General features: G+C 58.1%; 2 protein-coding genes across 6 annotated transcripts; one reads left to right on the top strand and one right to left on the bottom strand.

Annotated features, from left to right (window-relative positions):
- The first annotated feature begins 348 nt into the window (after nucleotides 1–348).
- Nucleotides 349–13,792, top strand: PGAP3 (post-GPI attachment to proteins phospholipase 3). 5 transcript variants are annotated; one of them, XM_021704027.2, is made up of 8 exons: nucleotides 349–591; nucleotides 1,802–1,899; nucleotides 2,868–3,020; nucleotides 9,995–10,057; nucleotides 10,898–10,959; nucleotides 11,319–11,455; nucleotides 11,756–11,960; nucleotides 12,118–13,792. In XM_021704027.2, exons 1-8 carry the CDS (start codon nucleotides 411–413, stop codon nucleotides 12,179–12,181), a joined length of 963 nt encoding a protein of 320 aa, XP_021559702.1. In that variant the 5' UTR covers nucleotides 349–410; the 3' UTR covers nucleotides 12,182–13,792. The 5 variants fall into 5 exon arrangements, with proteins under 5 accessions (XP_021559702.1, XP_021559703.1, XP_044777398.1 ...); XM_021704028.2 differs by lacking the exon at nucleotides 2,868–3,020 and having other exon boundaries at nucleotides 379–591; XM_044921463.1 differs by lacking the exon at nucleotides 9,995–10,057 and having other exon boundaries at nucleotides 379–591.
- An 861-nt stretch (nucleotides 13,793–14,653) lies between these two features.
- Nucleotides 14,654–16,155, bottom strand: PNMT (phenylethanolamine N-methyltransferase). Its single transcript, XM_021704488.1, has 3 exons — nucleotides 15,954–16,155; nucleotides 15,185–15,392; nucleotides 14,654–15,095 (listed from the first exon to the last, which is right to left on the bottom strand). Exons 1-3 carry the CDS (start codon nucleotides 16,153–16,155, stop codon nucleotides 14,654–14,656), a joined length of 852 nt encoding a protein of 283 aa, XP_021560163.1.
- Nucleotides 16,156–17,368: the final 1,213 nt, after the last annotated feature.

Genomic DNA, 17,368 nt, shown 5'->3' with positions numbered 1-17,368 from the left:
TCTTTAACCAGGGCGGTGCCAATGGAAATGGAGAGAAGTGGGCAGTTCCAGGTATATTAGGAAGCGAAATTCGACGGGGCTGGTGACAGAAAAATAACCGTACTTCCAATAAAGAGAGCATGGAGAAGACCAGTTTATTTTGCTGGTAAAAGACCAGTTTGGTCTTGTTGGTAAAGACCAACACATGTTGGTAAAAGACCAGTTTATTTTGCTCCTTAGCCCTGTCGCCTCGATATACGGAGATGACAGTAAGACGAGGGGCGGGGCAGGCGCCCACAGAAATCCGGGCACTTTTATTTCAAGTGGGTGGACGTCACCGGAGAGCAGAATAGAGAACACAAGGCACTTCCGGTTACTCCGGAAGTGAAGACTCCTAATCTCCTCCGCCGGCGGAGGGCCAGGTTGAAGGGATGGCCGGGCGGACGGCGCGGCTGGTGCTGCTAGCTGGGGCAGCCGCGCTAGCAAGCGGCTCCCAGGGCGACCGCGAGCCGGTGTACCGCGACTGCGTGCACCGGTGCGAGGAGCGGAACTGCTCGGGGGGCGCACTGAGGCACTTCCGCTCCCGCCAGCCAATCTACATGAGTCTAGCAGGTAAGCCCCACCCCGCGGCAAGCCCCGCCCCTCAGCCTTGGCCCCTCCCCTTGCGCCCCTAAACCACCTCTAAACTTTCGTTTTCCCCGGTGTCCGTTATGAGTGTGAACGGAGCAGCATCAGCCAGTGATTAGAGCAGCATCAGCCAGTTTTACTTACTTTTTATTTACTCAGTATTTATTTAATATTCCTGGGTACTGGCAGTAGAATGACACTGAAATTGGACCCAGTGTCCTGCCATTAGGGCCCACAGTCTTCACGGGGACATTAGCCTTCTCTAGCCCAAGGGAGAGGATGATCTGAGTCCTAAAGGCCCCTTAGGTCAAGCAATCGCAGCATATGGGGGAGGAAGGAATCGTTTCCGGCTTTGAGAGGGCAGGAGCAGTGATCATCTTGGGATATTCTGTGAAAGAAGGGCTTCAGGATGGATACATTAAGTTTGGACCTTTGGCCATAGTGGTCCCCTGGTGTGTGACAGGTGTCACAGTAGGTTGGGTAATTTTCACAACCCTTTAAGTTTCCTTTTACCCAATTTTACAATGGGGAAACTTGGAGAGGTTAAGTGCCCTGCTCTAAGTCACATAGTCAGAAAGTGGTAAAGTGGAGTTTCCAGTTCTGGCCCGTCTGACTACAAGTTTGTGCTCTTTACTATCCCTTTGCATTCCAGAGGGAACAGAGAGAATGGAGGCCCTGGGCAGATGTGAGCGTCTCCAGTAGCTTGGTTTACTCAGGGAGCAGGGTGCAGGGTGGGAGTAAGGGAAATAAAGTTGGAAAAGCAATTTGGGGACTCAAGTCAGAGTGAAGAATTTGGGTTTCATTTTCGTAGGAGGGGGGTAAGATGGCAAGAGTTCCTCCCTGGCGAGTGAGAGCAAAGCTTAAGTTCAGCAAGAGCAAACTTAAACCTACCTATCCATTGATGGTCTGTCAGATGCCAAAGTTCCCATCTTGGTGGAAGGAGAAGAGAAGAAACATCTCTGTTTGCTCACTGCACACCCCCATCCCCTAAAATACACACACACACACCCCTTTCCTTTATGTGTGTGGCCTGTCATCTCTCATAGATCCAAGTGGGAAGTTAGAATTTTGAGATTTCATCTGGTTCTCTCCAACCTGCAGGCCCTCTTAGCCTGCGTTTGAGTTTGGGTCCCATTTGAGCTCTCTCTGTGCCTCCCATGATGGGAGTTCACCAGGCCCCGTTTCTCTGTTTCAGGCTGGACCTGTCAGGACGACTGTAAGTATGAGTGTATGTGGGTCACTGTTGCCCTCTACCTCAAGGAAGGTCACAAAGTGCCTCAGTTCCATGGGAAGGTGAGTTGGAGGGTCAGGGTAGGTGTATGGTGATAGTGTTGTAGGAGAAAGATACCCCTGAGTCAAGCAGTCTGAGCTATGGGGTGATGGGTGTGTGTTTGGGGCAGGTGCCTATTCTCAGAATCTGCTGGTTTTCATATAATCAGATGGAACCAGTGTGTCTTGGCTCTGGATTTGGAGTAACAACATCTGGGAAGCTGTGTGATCTCAGAGAGTGGTGCTGGACTTCTTAGGGTGGCTGAATGTTCACCTTGCTACAAGGATGAATTTCCTGACCCCCCACAGCATGCTTTCTTTTGCTTCTTCAGTAGTAGTCTGCATTAAAATAGTAATACCCCCTCAGATTGCCCAGCAAGTCATGCTAGTGCTTTTTTTTTTTTTAATTTAAATTGAATTAGCCAACATAGAGTACATCATTAGTTTCAGATGTAGAGTTCAGTGATTCATCAGTTGCATATAACACCCAGTGCTCATCACATCATGTGCCCTCCTTAATGTCTGTCACCCCGTTACCCCATCCCCCCACCCACCTCCCCTGCTGGTGCTTTTTCATCCAGTATGACCTTGTTCTAGACTATTGAGGTTGGCAAGAATTATTCTCCCCAGTTTGTCAGAGTAAGCTGAGGCTCAGAGGCCTGTGGTCAGTGGTAGAGGAGGAAAATATTAGGACCTCTGTTTTCTGGATGGGAAGTCTATGCTCTTTCCACCAGGCCATACTGAGCCATCTATACTGGCCCACCTAGTCTTCCAGAGACCAGGCTTACAGTGCTAGGAATGCTGGCCAGGACAGAGGGAGGACCTTCAGTTAGGGACTGGACCCAAAGAGGGACGGTACCTGAGGCTCTGGCCGAGGTCCAGAGCTAAGGAACCAGCTGAAGACCTGTTGATGTGGCATGTCAAGGAAAAGCAGGTTGGGCTAGCTGGGGGTTGCTCGCCCCTCAAGCCCCCTCCACGTGCTCCGTTTTCAGTGGCCCTTCTCCCGGTTCCTGTTCTTCCAAGAGCCAGCTTCTGCCATGGCCTCTTTCCTCAACGGTTTGGCCAGCCTGGTGATGCTCTGCCGCTACCACACGTCCGTGCCAGCCTCCTCCCCCATGTATCCCACCTGCGTGGCCTTCGCCTGGGTAGGTGACTTGGCAGGACTCCTGCTGTACACCCTCCCCTAGGAAGGAGGGGCTCTTCGATCCCCAGTCTCGCCCAACAGGGCTTCCCTTTACCTGCCTTCCCCTGTTTTCTTTCTTTCTTTCTTTCTTTCTTTCTTTCTTTCTTTCTTTCTTTCTTTCTTTCTTTCTTTCTTTCTTTCTTTCTTTTCTTTTTCTTTCTTTCTCTCTTTCTTTCTTTTAAGATTTTCTTTATTTATTTGACAGCGAGAGAAGGAACACAAGCCAAGGGAGTGGGAGAGGGAGAAGCAGGCTTCCTGCCGAGCAGGGAGCGCGATGCGGGGCTCGATCCCAGGACCCTGGGACCATGACCTGAGCCGAAGGCAGATGCTTAACGACTGAGCCACCCAGGCGCCCCTCCCCTGTGTTTTCCACGTCTAAAACTGCAGCTGTGGGTGGTCAGGCCTAGGGAGAAAACAGGGAAGGTGCTGAATCAGACCTTATCTTCCTAGCAGAATCCTAGGCCAGGCTGTTTGGGAGGAAGGGAAGGAGGGAGGGAGGAGAGAAACATTTGGTCCTGAGGGAGGAAGCCACTAAGAGACCCAGGAGGGCAATTTACAAGCACAGAAGGGAGGTGGGTGGTAGAGACCCCTCTGCACGACTCAAAGCACCCTCAGTCCCAGCCCAGGCCTGGAGGTGTGGCAGCCACAGGACTCTTAGACCATCCCTGGGAAACTGAACTATGTTCCTTGTGAGTATCCAGAGAGCTCTGAGCTTCACAGTGCGACTGGTCAGAGGAGGCGGCGTTGAGGGCCCGGAGTTGTGTGAGAAGCATGGACCAGGGTACAGCTCTGAACTGTGACAACCTTAGGGAGGGCGTGAGAGTAAGAGGCTGCCCTCAGAGCCCCCACTGTAAGCCTTCTGTGTTCCCTCGCCTGCCGGCCACCAAGGCAGCCATTCATTCATGTATTGAGCACCTCCTATGTGCCAGGCACTTGGCTGAGTGCTGGGGATCCAAAAGTATGTAAAAACAGCGGGTATCTGGCTGGCTCAGTCAGCATGCAACTCTTGATCTCAGGGTCATGAATTCAAGCCCCACGTTGGGTGTAGAGCTTACTTAAAAAAAAAACTAAACAAAAAAGCAGGTTCCTGCCCTCCGGTGGTAACCACACAAGCACACAATCGAATGTAAAAGTACAAGTCTGGAAGAGTGCAGTGGAGGAGATGTGCTGTAGCGGTGTGTGAGGGGGCACCAGACCAGACCTGTACCGGGCAGTCAGGGAAGGCTTCCCTGAGGAAGGGGCCTTTGAAGTAAGATTGGAATGATGAATGAATGTTAGCTAGGTGAATTCAGGGAGAGTAGGAGGAGTCATCTACACAGAAGATGCAGAATGTGCACAGGCAGAAGAGAGTGAGAACCTGAAAGGCCGGGAGGCCTGCCATACAGGAAGCCAGGGAGTGGGTACGAAACAGGTGGGCAGGTGGGCAGTGACTGGGCTCCTGGCTCAGCGGGGAGCCTGCTTCTTCTTCTCCCTCTGCCTCTCCCCCTGCTTGTGCTCTCCCGATGAGGGACTCAATCCCAGGACCCCGGGATCGTGACCTGAGCTGAAGGCAGACGCTTAACTGACTGAGCCACCCAGGTGCCCCAACATTTTTTAAAATTTATTTCTTTAACAAACACATACGTAGCTCTTACTGTATGTCAGGTACCACTCTAAGCATTTTATAAATATTAACCTCGTTAATCCCTTAACAAGCTTATGAGATAAGTGGTACCATTATCCCAAGTTTACAGATGGAAACCAAGGACTGAAAAGGTAAAGGAACCTGCCTGAGGAGCCAGGGTTTGAACCCTGCGGTCCGGCTCCTGAGTCTGCATTCTTGCCATCTTGGCCGTGCTGACGAGCCTCAGCAGTAGGGAGAAGGGGTCTAGGATGGAGCCCCGAGGGGCCCCCAAAACATAAAGATCAGACAGAGGACAATGAGCCAGCAACAGAGACAGGAGTGGCTGGAGGGGTAGGTGTGGTTGGGAAGCCCCGGGACAGGAACAAGGGGGAGCAGGTAGGCTGTTCTCTGGAATTCTGCTGGACAGTCAAGAGAACTGAAGGACACCCCTGGATCTGGCCACCCCAAGGTCTCTGAGGACCTTAGGAAAACTGATAGCACGGGGGTGCTGAGAAGTCCACGCCAAGCCTCAGACTTAGGAGACAGGGATTGGAAGGAGGGCAGCGGGGAGGCTGTTAAACCTCTGGGAAATGTCAATCCTCCCTCATCTTTTCTATTTAACAAATATGAATAATAAGTGTTATGAATTACATAATAGGCATTGTCCTAAGTACTTTACATATATTTTCTCATTCAATCCTCATAATACCACTGTGAGATCTGAGCAAGGCTCAGAGGGGGAAGACCTTGTCCAAAGCCAGCAGCTCACAAGTTAGTGACTGGTGGAGGCAGGTTGGCATCCAGGACTGGCTTCAGGGCTGTAAGAGCACTTAGCTCCTCTTCTGGGCTGTCTCCATATACTGATCAGTGTCTGCTGAGCATTTGCTGTGGGTAGAGACAGGGGTTAGCACTGGTGGGAACTGAGGCCCTTGCCCCAAGAAGCTGAGCCTCGGGGAGGCGCAGGTCCAGCTGGCCCAGGAGGCAGAATGCAGGCAGAGCCCTGGGAGCAGTAAGGTGGGGAGGGAGACGGCGTCCTCTAAGTGGAAAAGTCTGTTGGGGAAGCCCAGAGAGGGGGAGAGGCTCCATCGGGGACTCGCAGGCCTGATCAGGCTTAGACACATACAGATGCGGGGAGAGGAGGTTGGATTTCTGCATCTCAGGCTGGAGGCACAGCCAGAGCCGAGGGGCAGAAGGTGGAGGAGGTGGGACCTCAATAGGCAGCCTTGGAAAGGTCAGCCTGGCCACAGTGTGGCTGGGTGAAGGGGAGTGGAGGGAGGTAAGGTGGCATAGAGAGGCCCCGAGTGCTGAGGGGCAGGGACGCTTGTGTAGGCAGGGGCCTGGCACCCACATACCCTGTCCTGGGCATGGGTGGCACAGAACCACAACTTCCTGTTTAGGCCTCTCTCAGAGGAGGGAGTTTGGTCCTGGCCAAGAAAGCAGGAAGGGCAGAGAAATTGAGGAGGGCACACCTGTCCCCTTTCCCTTGGGGTTCTTCCAGGGTCACTGCTATCTGGGCCCACGGCTGCACTCCCGCCCCCACCCCTGCTAGAGAGCACTGGACAGTCCCTGCCTGAACTCTCTGAACAAAGCTTAGCACCTCGTTGGATAGACCGGTGGGTCTGGGGGACCTCAGAGGGTCCCAGCCTTTGCCAGGGGTCATAACTCTCGTCTTGATCTCCCTGATTCCTGGGTCTTTTCTCTTGCTGGTGTCTGCCACTCAGCTTCCTTCTTGGTGAGGGTCAGGCCTCCTGATACCCTGCAGTCCAGTCTACTGAGGACGCTTAGGGACAGAGCAGGAGATGTGAGGTTGAGAGAGGGCAGATACCTGGGGCCTGTGCCTGAGGACATCCTACGGGATATGGGGTTCTGGAACATGGAACCCCCACATGCCGGGACTAGGTCCTCGAGGGACCGAGTCTCTGTGCCCACACTCCCTTGATGACCCAGTTTGGATTTTACACTTGATCTTTTAGTCCTGTGGGCCTGTGTTTGCAGGGAGGGATCCTGAGCTGAATGGAGGGTGTGGCGGTGGACTTTGTCTTGGGCTGGGTCTTCTGGAGCGAGTGGGGCTCCTGATTTCTGTTGGGATAGGATAGGACGGCTTTTTGCAGGTTAAGTCTTGGGAGAGTTGTCTTTCTCAGTCTTTTCCCCTGGGAAATGAGGAGACCCTGCCCCAGCCAGGGCTGATGAAGCTTTGGCACAAGAGAGTAATCTCTGCCTTGACGTTTGGACCTGGCTTGGGCTGGGCGTCAGCCAGGCTTTAGGGGAGCCTGCCAAAGCTCTGCACACCACAGATCTTTGACTTCTGGAAACTGGGGGCCCCTGCTCTCTGCAAAGCCAGGAAGCCAAACCAGTTCCCCACCCCTTTGTCCAGTAAGGAAAGGTCCTCAGAAGTAGAGGTGAGAGAGTGAGGGTGCCGGGAGAGCCCAGAGGTGGGCACTGACTGTGCTCTGCTTCTGCCGCGGAAACCACAAGAAGAGACAGGTTGAGCCTGCAGCAGAATGATGGTTAGACTTCAGGAGGGACTTCCCACTGGTCAGACAAGAGCCAGTGGAACAGGCAATGGTAGGAAATCAAGGAATCCTTTTTTGATGGTGGAAAAGCCACCTTCTTCCCATCTCCATCCGCCTTTTCCTCTATTCTCTCTCAGGAGTGAAGTGGGGCAGGATTGCCCTGCCCAAGGCAGGGGTGAGACATTGTGGCCTCTCGGAGCGGGGGGGGGGGCAGGATGGCAGCAGGCGTCATATTTAACATTCTGCCTCCCCCACTTCTGAGACACCGAGCTATTTAAAGACCCACATGTCCCCACCGCCACGGTGTCAATGACAGCCCCGAGCACTGGGGCTTAGCACTGGGGTCGAATTCCTGACAGATCTGGCTCATTTGGCATCCAACCAGTTTCACGGCTGTGATATTTTTGTCTCAATTTTCTTATTTTCCAACAGACTGAAACAGCCTACTGCTCTCCCTCACCCAGCTTTCCCTGTCCCCCTCCATTTCCACCCTCGTTGGCACCCTGCCCCTGGCCTCCCCCTTTGCTCAGCCCCTCCTGGCCTGTCCGATTGGCTAGTTACCCCCGGCCCCCCAGCTGAGCCACCCAGGCGCCCAAATGGCTTCTTTTTGCCAGGCATTCTGCAGACATCATCTTCAGGACCCTCTAATGCAATGGGTATCATTATTAACCCCCTTTGGTAGATGAGACAGCTGAGACTCAGATATTTTATTGGTTCAAGATCACACAGCTATTTAGGGGCTGAGGCAGAACTTGAACCCAGGGTCCATCTTATTATGGAGGCTCATTAAATCCTTGTGCACACTATGATTATTCCCATTTTACAGATGAGAAGACAGAGGCCCAGCAAGGCTAAATAACTTGCCCAAGGACACACGGGAAGTGTAGGGCCAGGATTTGAATCCTGGCAGTCTGACCCAGGGGCCTCATTCTTAATGACACTTACCTCCCAAGTCTGTGGGAGAGGAGAGGGTCAGAAGAGGAGTCCCTCATAATGGGACACTGCCCAGGGGAGAGGGGACTTTTCAGGGGTGCAGGTGTGTCTCTGTAAGTGGAAGGCCCTCCGGGGAGGCAGTTGAATAGGGGACCAGGCAGCTCCCACTCTGTCCCATAGAGCTAAGCCCCGGTCCCATGCTGCCCCCCACCCCTGGAGCCACCACCTAGCTCAGTCCTCTTGTCACCTCTCCCTTCCTGCTGTGGGTGTCAAGGAGGCCTGGTTGGCTGCCAGTCCCTGCTGCCTTCCCCTCCACCTCCCTCTCCTACTGGCTCCAGGGCCATTCTCCTCCCTGAGGGTGTCCCTATTCCTGGCCTGCCCTGGAGACCTGGCCCATGTGATCTCGGGGGCCCTGCCTCCAGCCCCAAGTCTGCTCCTCTCCCCACGCTGACCCTGAGCGTCCCAGACTTTGTGGGAGCAGTGTCTGAGAAGCCGCCCCGTTCTGTCCCATCCTCCAGCCCCCAGACCATGCCTCATACACCATCTCGGGGGAAGGGGCAGCACCAGGGATGGGACTGGATGGCCGTCTTCAGAAGAGAAGCAACCTGGCCTAGAATAATCACCTGATGTCAGAGGGAGGAAGGATCACTTAGGCTAGGCCCCGATCAGTCACAGGGGGAAGCTCAGGCCCAGAGGGCAGGGCCTTTGTCCGGGTCGTGAGGAGCAGAAGCTGAGAGACTCAGCCTAGGACCCAGGCCAGACAGGCTCGCATGGGGCTACCTGAGCCTCCAGAGACTTCTAATGCCTGACTGCCTTTGCACCAAGCCTGGCCTGCCTTTACCCCTTTGCTTTCCCATGCTCTCATAAGCCCTTTTGGGCCTGCAGTAGGGGACCTATCCTGTCGTTTGACCTTCCTGCCGCAGGACTGGACAGAGAGGCTTCTTCCCTGCTTCCTCTGTCCGGCTCCTGGCCAGTTTTCCTGCTGTCCTGGACCCAAATGAGCAGCTCCTGGCCTTTCCCGGTCTCAGGCAGGCTTGTCCCCCCGCCCCCCTCCCCGGGCATCCCTCCCTATCTCCAGTGCATCCCAGGCCAGACTTCTGGCTGCCTGTTTTTCCCTTTGACTCATTGTCTCTGGTTTCCCAGCCCAGTGTAGGAACCTACCCCCGCAGCCCACCCTTCTTTCAGTGATCTGGGCCTCGGCCATGGATACAGCACCAACTCCCACAAGATCTAGGACTCATTTGCAAGATGTTTTGTACTGTCTCCTTGCAGTTCATTTCCAGGGAAGAGGCCCCAAACGTGCTCCTGGGCCATTGTCCACCACAGCCCCTTCAGCCTTCGGCTCCTCCCAGAGCTTGGGGAAGCAGCAGATGCCGGTCTGGCGGGTTGGGCCGGCCCACCCAGGGGGAGGCTCCGTGGGCCAGCCTCCTCCTTAGAGACTTGGCCCCAGTGGGATCGGCTTGATCTCCCTCCCTTGCTTGCTTTGCTCAGGACACACCCCAAGCTGGCGCGAGCCCCTCCACCCCACCCACTTCATTCCCGCCCCCAGAGGCTGAGGTCACTGGCTCCCCTGGCCCGGGCGGGGCTGTCATCACCTGCTGGTTGCGGGAGGAGGCGAGGCCCCCCGGGGGCTGTTGTCTTAGCGATTGAGAAAGCAGGGAATTTGGCTCTGCCGGAACTGGTTCCCAGGCCAGGCCGGAACCTGTGGAGGCCGCAGTGCCCGTGGCCTAGGGGGCTCAGGGTTGCGGCCAGCTGAGGGCACGGGTTGGTTCCGGGGGCAAGGGGGAGCATGTTTCTCTGCTCCACAGAGCCCCTTCCCCAGAGTGCCACCCCTGTGAGTGCTGCTCCCCACCTCGGGACGCCACGCTGACTAGCGCCTCCCTGCAGGTCTCCCTCAATGCTTGGTTCTGGTCCACAGTCTTCCACACCAAGGACACCGACCTCACAGAGGTGAGCGCCCCTCCGGCTCACGCTCCTGTGTGGGACTGTCCCAGAGGAGCCCAGAAGGGGTGGGGGCCGGCTCTTAGTGTCGGAGGGACTCCACTTACAGAGCCCTTGCTCTGTGCTCGGCATTTTTATTTATTTTTTATTTTTTTATTTTTTTAAAAGATTTTATTTATTCATTTGAGAGACAATGAGATAGAGAGAGAGCATGAGAGGGGGGAAGGTCAGAGGGAGAAGCAGACTCCTGCCGAGCAGGGAGCCGGATGCGGGACTCGATCCCGGGACTCGAGGATCATGACCTGAGCCGAAGGCAGTCGCTTAACCAACTGAGCCACCCAGGCACCCCATGTGCTTGGCATTTTTAACCTGTTCGTGCACCTGAGCCTCACTTGACCCTTGTGAGGTAGGTGTGATGATTGGCCCTTAACTGACGACGCCCCCGAACCTCGGAAAGGCTGAATCGCTTGCCCAGGGTCACCCAGCCAGTAAGAGCGCCACCTGGACTTGGGCCCACAGCCGCGGGACTCGAGACTGCGCCCCGCATTCTGCGGTGTTCTGGAGTCCTGGCAGGCGTCTCCACCCGTGCCCCCAAAGCCTTGCTGCTGAATACATTTTAGAAAGTTGTATAATGTGAATACAAGGGTCAGACCGTTCCATTCAGGAGTGAAACAGCGATAGGCAGAAGGGAGCACAAGACAGACACCACCCCCCCGCCCCCCTCGAGAGGCCTCGGACTCCCAGGCCGCCCTGCCCTGCCCTGCCCCGTCCCGGGTGGGTCCTCTCGGGGCCCTGCCCGTCTCCCCCTCCCTTCATGCTGGCCCCTCATCCAGCTCTCCCTGTCCTCAGAAAATGGATTACTTCTGTGCCTCCACCGTCATCCTGCACTCCATCTATCTGTGCTGTGTCAGGTGAGCCCATCTTGGCCCCTGCAGGGGCAAAATCAGGCACTGGGGGCAGAAGCGGGTCCCCTCGCCCACCCCTGGGGGTGTTGCCCCCGGGGGCCTTGCACCCCAGCGCGCGCGCACCCCCTCCGGGCTGTTCTGGATGGGGACTCCGGGGTACAGCGAGGGGCCCTGGCTCTTTCCGAGGAGCAGTAGTGCTTGGGCCCAGGCCCCCCGGGGAATTGGAGGCCTGCCGTGCTGGCCTGTTTGGGTGGGGGAGGAGGGCCGCGGCTGCCACACACTGACGTCAGGGTGAAGGGACGCTTAGGAATGCTGCTCTGGGCATGGGCCACCCTCCAACTGAGCGGCTCTGGATGGCGGGGCAGGACCGTGGGGCTGCAGCACCCGGCTGTGGCCAGCGCCTTCCGGGCCCTCCTGCTGCTGATGCTGACCGCGCACGTCTCCTACCTGAGCCTCGTCCGTTTCGACTATGGCTACAACCTGGCGGCCAATGTGGCTATTGGTGAGGCGTGAGAGGGGACTGAGGCCCCAGGGGGTTGCGGGGAAGGGGGACACCCGGACCGTGTGTAGAACTGCTGGCCTGGGGTGGAGGTAGGGATTTGGTGGTGTTCCTGGAGAAGGTTCTAGAGAGGCCCTTAGGGTGGGGGAAGGGGAAAGAATTTGGGGTGGGAGAGGAGAGTCTAAAGATGGCCCAGGGGTCAAAGAGCAGGAGGATAGGGGAGGCTTTGCGGTGGGGGGTGGGGGGACAGAGGGAGGTCCAGGGAGTGAGTCGCCCCCCCCCCCCCCGCCGCCCCGCACGCAGGCCTGGTGAACGTGGTGTGGTGGCTGGCCTGGTGCCTGCGGAACCGGCGGAGGCTGCCGCACGTGCGCAAGTGCGTGGTAGTGGTCCTGCTGCTACAGGGCCTGTCCCTGCTTGAGCTGCTCGACTTCCCGCCCCTCTTCTGGGTCCTGGATGCCCATGCCATCTGGCACATCAGCACCATCCCCGTCCATGTCCTCTTCTTCAGGTGGGTGCTTCTCCCCGCCCAGTGGGCACCTTCTTTGTGCCCGTCCTCACCTGCTCCTTGGAGGAGACTGAGGCCTTGCCCCCTGCTGGCTTGCCTGTGCTCACCCCCACGGGGTGCTTTCAAAGCCAGACTCAGTGGGCTCCTCCTCTGCCCACAGCTTTCTGGAAGATGACAGCCTGTATCTGCTGAAGGAATCAGAGGCCAAGTTCAAGCTGGACTGAAGGCCCTGGGAGCGGTCTGCCCCACTGGGGATCCTGCCCTCTCCCTGCTGGCTCCCCTTCTCCCCATAATCCTTGAGATGATTTTTTCCTTTTAACAACTTGAACTTGGACATGAAGGGTATGGGCCCAGAATCATGTAACTGCCCATCCCCTTGCTCGCCCGCACACGGCCCTCACAGGTCTCGGAGTCTGTTCAGGCTTGGCCTGTCAGCATCTGGGGTTGGAGAATGGTTCCTGGAGAACCGGCGTGGAACTGTGTTCTTAGCTCCACCGAGAGGAGAGCTGCCTCTGCCTCTGCCTCTCCATCAGCCTCTTCCCCACATCCCCTCACCGCCTGGGTGGTGCCCACAGCTGTCTGTCTAGCTGGGAGACCAGGTTCCACAGGCCTTTGGGGACACAGTGGGGCCCCTTCCGTTACCCCCTGCCCTCCTTCAGGGCACCACTAGGTGGCACTAGACTCTTGCTCTTTGGCTGCCCAAGTTCCAAGGCAGGCCTCCTCCCCTTGGGATCTTGAGGGACCAAGCTGCTGGGATTGGGCAGTGGTCTCACCTGGACTGTTGTCTCAGCCCGGCCCCCAGGAGACCCCCACTGTCTCACTCCCCAGAGAGCCCAGGACAGGAGTCCTCTGGTCAGGAGCCTGCACGTGAGTGTGTAAGGGAGCGAGAACGAGACTGAGAGCATTGGGCATTGGACTGAGCGCATGGGATGCTGGGTGGGACAGTGTATGAGCCTGTGTGGAGAGTGGGGTGGGACGGGAGTGGTTTGAAAGTGTGTGTGTTGCAGGACAAGCGGGGGAGTGTGGGTCAGGGCAGTATGCATAGACTGGGTGTGAGGTGAGTGTGAGTGCTGTGAGTGTACCATGCAGTGTGGGGAGGGTGGAGAAAGATGGGGGATCAAGTTACCACCAACAACTATCTATCAAGCACCAGCTCCAGGGCCCCAGGCTAGGCAGGGGGCCCGGATGTCCTCAAGGTCTGGCTCGGCGGGGTACGGGTGTCCAGGCTGCATGTGGGTGTCCCTGTCTGTGGCCCCCACGTTACAGTCCACCTCCAAATCTCAGAGGACCCACGCACAATTTAGATCACCCTCCAGAACCAGCCTTTAGGGAGACAAAGGGAGGAAGGGCCACAGGGATCTTGGGGGCCTCTCCAGCCTTCCTGTTGCCTAGGCTTCGTTGGCCTTCCCCTCCCCCAGTGCCCTACCTGCTAAGCCCCTTTGTCACAGCCTGGACCTTGGGAAGGGGGGGGCAATCTGAGGGAGTAGGGGGAGAAGGCCTGTGGCTGGGTCTGGTTTCTGGCCTTCCCGGAGGCACCCCGGGGTGCACCCCGGTAAAGGTGACCCCTGCTAGCAGCCAGCAGCCCGAACACATTCCTGCTCCACAAGGATAGAATGTGGGGCTCCAGAAACTTTCCATCCAAAGGCAGTCTCTGCGATTGGAGCAGGGAGCCTGGATTCTTATTCTTTCCCTGCCCCCTTGTCCCTCTCTGCGGTGTAGAGGTGCTATGCTAGGACTCCAACCTCAGACTTGGGTGGCCCATGTTTCTTTTGATATTGAGAACTATTTTAAGGTAGGAGGATAGCAAGGGACATTCTTAATAAACCAATTCTCAGCCTCACCTACCCTTGTTCAGCTCATCTGTGTGAGTAGAGTGGGCCGGAGGGAAGGAGAAGACGGCTGGCTGGAGGCAGTGGGCAGCTGGGGTCTGTGCCTGGGCAGGGAGCAGATGCAGAGCAGCGGGGGGGCTCCAGTCCACCTGGGGGGGCCCTCGGGGGGAGGGAACTGGTGCCCGGATTGTAACTCCTTCCCCGTGCACTCTCCACTTCAGTCTCCTGCTTATATTCCTCTCCTCCCCTTTGGGTCTAAACTAGGCTCTACTCCTGCTTTTTTTTTTTTTTTTTTAAAGATTTCATTTATTTATTTGACAGAGAGAGAGAGATAGCGAGAGAGGGAACACAAGCAGGGGGAGTGGGAGAGGGAGAAGCAGGCTCTCCGCTGAGCAGGGAGCCCGATGCGGGGCTCGATCCCAGGACCCCGGGATCATGACCTGAGCCGAAGGCAGACGCTTAACGACGGAGCCACCCAGGCGCCCCTCTACTCCTGTTTGTTACTTAACCTTTCTTAGCTTCACCTGCAAACAGGACAACAGGACCTGCTGAGTGTGAGGACTGAGTGGGCCTAATAGGGGCCTGGCACACAGCAGATGCTGAACGAGCTCCCTCTGGCCTTGACCTTCCTTAGTTTGGGAAGAATGAGTGGTAAAGAAACCTACTGTCATGGAAGCTTCTGGAAAAAAAGGCTAGGGTTGGTGGCTTCCACACCCCCGCAACCCCAGAGAGAGCTCCTTGTTTCCCAGGAGAGCCACAGACAAAGCTGACGCTCAGCAGGAGGAACTTATTTCTTTATTAGGTGCCACCTCACATAACAGGGAATCTGGGTGTACGTGAGCCACCAGCACTGGGTGCACTGGGCCATCACACCCCCGCCTTCTTCTGGGCCCAGGCGAAGAAGATGCCCTTGACATCGTCTACACCTGTCTGAAGGCAGGCAGGCATGACGTAGGTGCGCAGGTCCCGCACCTCATAGCCGCTGCGAACCAAGGCCTCCATCACGTCCTCCTTACACACGGGTACCACCACCAGCCTGGCCTCCCCAGCCAGGTACCATGACTCCTCCAGGGCCCCGATGAGGACGAGGTGCCCCCCAGGCCTCAGCAGGGTGGTGATGTGGTCCAGGGCCCTCTGGAAGCTGGGAAGGTCTGGGCTTACGGCCTCCAGGCAAAAGGTAGAGACCAGGGCGTCGGCAGGCAGGGGCGCCAGGCTCCCAGCGCCCAGGGGCTGGGGCTGGTGCACATCGATGGGCAAGACCCGCTTCACCTTGGCTCGCAGCTGGCGCTCCTTCTCCTGCCAGGACTCACTGTGCAGGGGCAGGACCAGGGCTCAGGGCCAGCCCACGCTCAGTGCTCTGTTGCCCCCCACCCGCCACTCCTTGGGCAGCCCCCTTACCCCTTGCCCTCGATGAGGCACACGTGCTGGCTGTACGTGCTCCAGTTGAAGGCCCCGGGCTCCTCCCTCAGCCAGAGCCCCAGCTCCTGGCGGTTCACCTCCAGAAAATCCGTCAGGGTGATGTCCTCAAAGTGGGTGCAGGCGCTGAGCAGCTGGTATATGGTGGGGCCCGAACCAATGTCGATGAGGCTGTGTCCCGACACCTCACCTGGGGGGTGGGGGCAGAGCAGGAGGGTCCTGTGCCAGCCCTGTCCGGGCACCCCCGCCTCAGTCCCTCCCTCCCTCACCTGCTTCTCCCAGCCTCTCTCGCTTCTCCCTCTGTAAGTGTGCCTCTCTCTGGAAAAAGCATCAGCTAACCTGGGTCTGAGTCCTGGCCCCAACGTGGACTGACCGGCCTTGGGAAAGGGACTTAACCCCTCTGAGATTCAGCTTCCACATCTGTAGGACCGTCCCTTCGGTGAGGCTTAGGTGGGGAAACCCGGAGGTGCCTGGCAGTTCCTGCCTCGTGCCTCTCTTTCCTCCCGATCTCCCTCTGTCTTGGGGGTCTTCGGGGCCTCTTTCCTGCATCCCCCACCTCATCTCCCAATGCCCTCTCCACAGGTCTCTCTCCTCTGCCCCCTACCTAAGGGATATTGCTTCTCTTTCTCTTCTATTTTCACCTCTTAACTACCTATCTCTGCTTTTTGGTCCCCATCGGGCTCGCGCACGCATGCCCATTTAGCTCTCTGATGACTTCTTGTCCTCCGGGCCTCAGTTTCCCCGCGCTCACCGGCGGCGAAGGTCTGCGCCAAGCAGCGCAGCTTCCAAGGCCCCACGCCGTCCGGGCTGCTCAGGTCCCCCCGAGGGGGCGCGTAGTTGTTGCGGAGGTAGGCGCGGGGCTCGAAGCGCTGGTAGGCGGAGGCCACGGCCGCCCGGCCCGGGTCCGAGTCGGGGGCCGCGCCCGCAGCGGGACTCGGGTCTGCCGCGCTCATGCCGTCGCCGTCGCCGTCGCCGTCGCCCGCGCGGTCCTCTCGCCTCGCGGCCCCTTTATCTGCCGCCCGACTCCCCGCCCGACCCTCCGCTGCGGGGGCGGCGGCTGCGCCTGGAGCCGCCCGGGGCTCCGCGCTGCATCTCCCCTAGCCCATCCATCTCCCTTAGTGTCCGAGGAGCAGACACGCGGGGCGCGTGGGGGGCGCCCCCCCTCCGCTCCGCAGCTGCTCCCGCAGCCGTCCAGCCTTTGCCTCACCGGGCCTGGTCCGAGCCAGCGTCGTGCCCCCAGGACCCTTAGATCCCTGCCCCGCCTGTCCCCCGCTCCTCCCGCCGCTCTCCTCCGGCTCCCCAGCCATTCACCCGCTTCGCCCGGCACCCCATCCCTTCTCTCTGGCCAGGGTTCGAATCAGCCCTCTCCTAGTGCCCACCTCCCAGCGCCCTCGTCCCCGACCCCGGGCCCAGCCCCCGCCGACTTCTCCTTCCTGAGACACCCCGTCCCGGGGTCACACTCAGGTCACCCCAGCTGCCCCCCCCCCGGCCCCTGCTCCAGCCCTCTTCCGTCCTTTCCTACCAACCCCCGTCCCCCAGCGCCCTCCACCCCCACCCGGGAAAGGACAGTCCGTTCTGGCCTCCGCCACGGTCGCCCGGGGGCCCCAGAGCGCAGCTCCGGCCCCGCCCGTCCGATGGCAGCCGCGATAGGGGATGCGAGCGGGGCTAATGCACTTAGCCAGCCGAACAGCAGGGCGCGGGCCCTGCGGGCTCCGAGCCGCTTATCTGGGGGCTTCCGAGAGCAGAAGGCTCGGGAAGTTCCGGCCATGGCCATGTCGGGGACCGTGGGGAGGGTGGGAGGGCGCAGGCGTTCTCCAGGCGGCCCCCCGGGGCCCCAGAGGGCGCGGGCTGGGCCTTCCCCGCCAAGGGATTTGGGGTTGCTCCAGTCTGGCCTCTCTGACCCCTCTCCTCCCCCAGTCCACACTACATTCCCCTCTCTTGGGGAGCGGGCCAGGCCAGGCCTGCAGGTCCTGCTTGGCACTCCAGGTCAAGATGCCAGGGTCTTCCCTCCTATCCGCCCAGATGGGAAGTGGATTCCATGCGGCCATCTCCGGTGGTCTTCCCGGAGTTGGACCCCTCTGGGCCAGTCCATTGTCCCTCTGCCCTAGGTAGGCTACCAGCCCCTGTCCAGATGGGCTTCCAGCCTCCTCTGTGCCCCCACCTCGT

The sequence above is a fragment of the Neomonachus schauinslandi genome, chromosome 15 (assembly GCF_002201575.2).
Source record: "Neomonachus schauinslandi chromosome 15, ASM220157v2, whole genome shotgun sequence".
In the NCBI taxonomy this organism is placed as follows: domain Eukaryota; kingdom Metazoa; phylum Chordata; class Mammalia; order Carnivora; family Phocidae; genus Neomonachus; species Neomonachus schauinslandi.
This window is presented reverse-complemented; position numbering and strand designations above follow the sequence as displayed.